Source organism: Limulus polyphemus, unplaced genomic scaffold (assembly GCF_000517525.1).
Source record: "Limulus polyphemus unplaced genomic scaffold, Limulus_polyphemus-2.1.2 Scaffold7782, whole genome shotgun sequence".
Taxonomy (NCBI): domain Eukaryota; kingdom Metazoa; phylum Arthropoda; class Merostomata; order Xiphosura; family Limulidae; genus Limulus; species Limulus polyphemus.
Window position 1 is genome coordinate 20,398 of NW_013673392.1, and position 4,035 is coordinate 24,432.

The 4,035-nt window shown below is 32.4% G+C and overlaps 1 protein-coding gene across 1 annotated transcript in view; it reads right to left on the reverse strand.

Annotated features, from left to right (window-relative positions):
• Nucleotides 1-4,035, reverse strand: part of LOC106474860 (trypsin-1-like) — a 10,591-nt gene that overhangs the window by 4,904 nt on the left and 1,652 nt on the right. The window contains exons 2-5 of the mRNA XM_013935557.2: nucleotides 3,059-3,171; nucleotides 2,336-2,424; nucleotides 1,965-2,046; nucleotides 432-621 (exon numbers count right to left, since the gene is read on the reverse strand). Coding sequence (XP_013791011.1) covers nucleotides 432-621; nucleotides 1,965-2,046; nucleotides 2,336-2,424; nucleotides 3,059-3,171 — 474 coding nt within the window. The remainder of the gene's footprint in view (nucleotides 1-431; nucleotides 622-1,964; nucleotides 2,047-2,335; nucleotides 2,425-3,058; nucleotides 3,172-4,035) is intronic.

Consider the following 4,035-nt stretch of genomic DNA (forward strand, 5'->3'; position numbering starts at 1 on the left):
CCTAATTTAGCAGTGTAAGACTAGAGGGAAGGCAGCTAGTCATCACCACCCACCGCCAACTCTTGGGCTACTCTTTTACCAACGAATAGTGGGATTGACCGTCACATTATAACGCCCCCACGGCTGAAAGGGCGAGCATGTTTGGTGTGGCAGGGATTCGAACCCGCGACCCTCAGAATCCGAGTCGAGTGCCTTAACCACCAGAGAGATTTAAGCTGTTAAGAATGATAAATTATATCACCCAAAGTTGTATTTGAAAATAAATCACAGACTTGAAGAAAGACACACGGAGTTCAAAATGTCGTCTCAAAATAACAACAAAAATAGTGACGAAGAAAGCCATAAGAAAAATGTCAGCACGTCAAATGTACTGCCTTTACCTTCCCTGGAAAGATAACATGGATAATTTTTTAACATCACTGTATACTCACCTTCTTTAACATTACCCCAACCAGTGACTGTTGCATCTTGACCAACAAAATCCTCATTCTTTTCAGGAAGACATACTGAATTAATATAATGTTCATCATCAAATATGATGTCGCTACTCAGTTTAAGAATGGCGATGTCGTAATCAATTGTCCAAGTGTTGTATTTTTCGTGTATTTTAAATTCTGCAACCTGTTAAGAAAATAAAATTACATTTTGATACTTTACTCTTCACCATACATGCAATTTGAACTAACTTCAGAAGTTGTCCCATATATCTACGTATAACTTAGAGTCTTAAAAACACAATCAACTGCTTACTAAGGTAATAAGAAGCAGTGAAAATCAAAATATAAAAAATAAATGATATTAAAAGCTCGAGGTTAAAATTTGAGACAGATATTTCAACGTTTTATGGCGTCCTCTTAAGTGGTAATATTAGAATAGATGAGGTTTTTAAATAATATTATTTAGCTCTTAACTTAATGATTTGAAATTGTCTCATTTTACTTAAAGGTGAGTTTTTATTTCATTTGATTTAAACAAATGTAATATAAATATAAAACATCTAAAGAATAATATGATAGTTTCAAAGACGACCGAATAATTTTAATATTAAACCAATCGATGTAATGTAGAATGGCGATCCGAATGACATCTCTGGGATGGATGGACGGATGGATAGATAGATAAATAGATGGTCTTTTGACTGTTGTAGATCAACAATTAGAAATCTGTCACACATGTCTACTTTAGTTTGAAAGATATATTTACCACAGTATAACTATAACCTTATTCACTTATCATCATTATTCGTAAAATGTTTGGGTTGTTTGAATTTTTGGTATTTATTGTTAAAAAAAAACCAAGCTATGAACAGAGTATGACCTGGGTTTTAGAAGAGTACTTGTATTTGTTCTGTCTCTGGATATGCCTTTTCTTCATCGTAACATTAGTAATCTCAGAGAGTACCACATTTGTTATACTTTAAGTATCTGATCATTAACGTGCGAACAATGCTCGACTTCTAAGTTTGTTTCATGAGCATTATAGGTAAACATTTTCAGCAAAATGAATGCAAATTTCCAGTTTAATAACCAAATAAATACGAAAAAATTGCTATTAAGTTTCAACTGTAACTTCAGACTGAAATACTGTATCATTGAAAAACTAATAACTAAACAGCCTTCAATTTGTTTTTGTCGTATCATCCTTCTAGTAAAAACAGGATTAATTTTCATTTTGATCTCAAATGATTTTATAGTTATATATTTTATAAATATTTATAACACGTTATAACACATTTGATGAAACGTATTTAAAAGGAAGATAAAACAGCCTGATAATTTGTTATTGGGCTCTGAATTAATACTGGAAGATAAACAAAAGCTAAAATGAAATAAATAAATATTGTCGCATAGAAACATTTGGATGGTAAACGATAGTGTTGCAGCTTTAGTATTGAAATTCTTAGTTCCATATTACTATTACGTTTCTAGTAATAGCTTTCAAAATGTGGTTTTAGTCTTACAAACCTTTATACGCTGTTCTCGTTTGTTTCCTGATATGATGTTGTGGCCACCGATGAGAACTTCAAATCCACGAACTGAGGGCAAACTAAATAACAAAAATAAACGATTATCATAACCATAAACACTTTAGTCAGCCACTCAATCTGATCATCAACACTTGGAGTTTTCTCTTCATTGGGGGGTATCAAGATAAACAAATGGAATATATTGTATACCTCCATAAGGCTTAACAACAACAACTAAAAAGAACAAAAAGACCCAGATCGAAACATTATCTACAAAGAAGCAGATTTTTAATAAGCCAAATGTATTGATATCGTATATAAAATATCAATCACGTTTTCACTCCCCACGTGGGATGTTACAGAACTTACTCTTCCACACAGTGAGCAGCAGTGATTATCCATCTTTTGTTGTAGATCGAACCTCCACAGATGTGATACCGATAGTGTTGAAGAGACACCTAGGAGAAAATTTCACGAATTCAGTTTCTCTGTACATATATAATTGTGTCTTCAATATCTAGCGTAATTTTTCCAATTTCCTCTAAGATGTTGCCTCTTACAGTTATAGAACCAAGTCAACATAGCATACTGTATATTTAGATACATGACACATCACTGTGCCGTTTAATCTTAATGAACAGTCGATAGAAAGGAGATTTTTATGAGTTGTTTGTGCATGTTCCACACGTGTTATATATGTAGGTTATTCATTTTATACGTGTATTTTAATCTGTTTAAAGCAGGTGACAAATGTATTTCCTTCTATTTTCTTCTTGTAATTTATAAAACCAGGATGTTTGTCATTGTTCTAAGATTTAAAGTTACGTGACCAATATATTCAGATAAGAAATCGTGTACAATGTACAGGAAATGACCGGATTTAAATCACTTTCCTATTGTCTCAAGATTCATTATGTTGAAGAAAATATTGAAAGATTCTATTAAAATGTATCATGTATCAGTTAGTTTGTAAAAGTTTTGTTAGCGGTAGAAATGTTTACTTGATAAGTTAAAGACGGGAAAACATTACCGTATTTCACATAACGTATTACACATTGTACGTTATTACTGAATATTTCATGTTATACGTACCTGCCAAGGAAATTCCCCCTCCTTAGCATACCGGCCACCCACGATCCTATCGGCGGAGCTTCTGACCTTACTTCTGCCGCATGCAGGCTGCGATGCTTCAGGAATGAAATATCCTTGAGTTAAATAAAACACAAGTAAAAACCTGGTGAGATTATGTAGGAGGGCAGGGCTCACAAGCTTTCAAATTAGATTAATTGTGTATAAGTTATAGGTATCTGGTTAACACGATTCATGATGATAAACAAAATTAAAGGTAGCTTAAAATGCTATGTATTTTACTTTAGATTCTCTGAACTTTGAGAAATTAGGAATTTCTGTCTTTAAGGAAGAAGTTAGTTACAATATACTATAGAAATATAATTTGCCGATAGAGGGCTTTAAGGCTTTGTTTGTTTAGCGCAAACGTACACATTGGTCTACTTTCAATCTATCCATCGCGGGAATCGAACTCCAGATTTTAGCTTTGTAAGTCCGTAAACTCACTACCGAATACTAAGGCAAGTAACCGTATTGCAATTATTTTTACAGGCTAGTAGTGAACATCAACAAATACTGTGACAAACAACCGTATTATAATTATTGTTTTTACAAACTAGTAGTGAACATCAACAAATACTGAAACAGAGAACCATATTATAATTAATTTTTTACAGACTAGTATAGTTAACATCAACAAATACTGAAACAAAGAACCGTATTATAATTATTGTTTTTACAGACTAGTATAGTTAACATCAACAAATACTGAAACAAAGAGGCATATTATAATTATTGTTTTTTACAGACTAGTAGTGAACATCAACAAATACTGTGACAAAGAGGCATATTATAATTATTGTTTTTTACAGACTAGTAGTGAACATCAACAAGTACTGAAACAGAGAACCGTATTATAATTATTGTTTTTTACAGACTAGTAGTGAACATCAACAAGTACTGAAACAGAGAACCGTATTATAATTATTGTTTTTTACAGA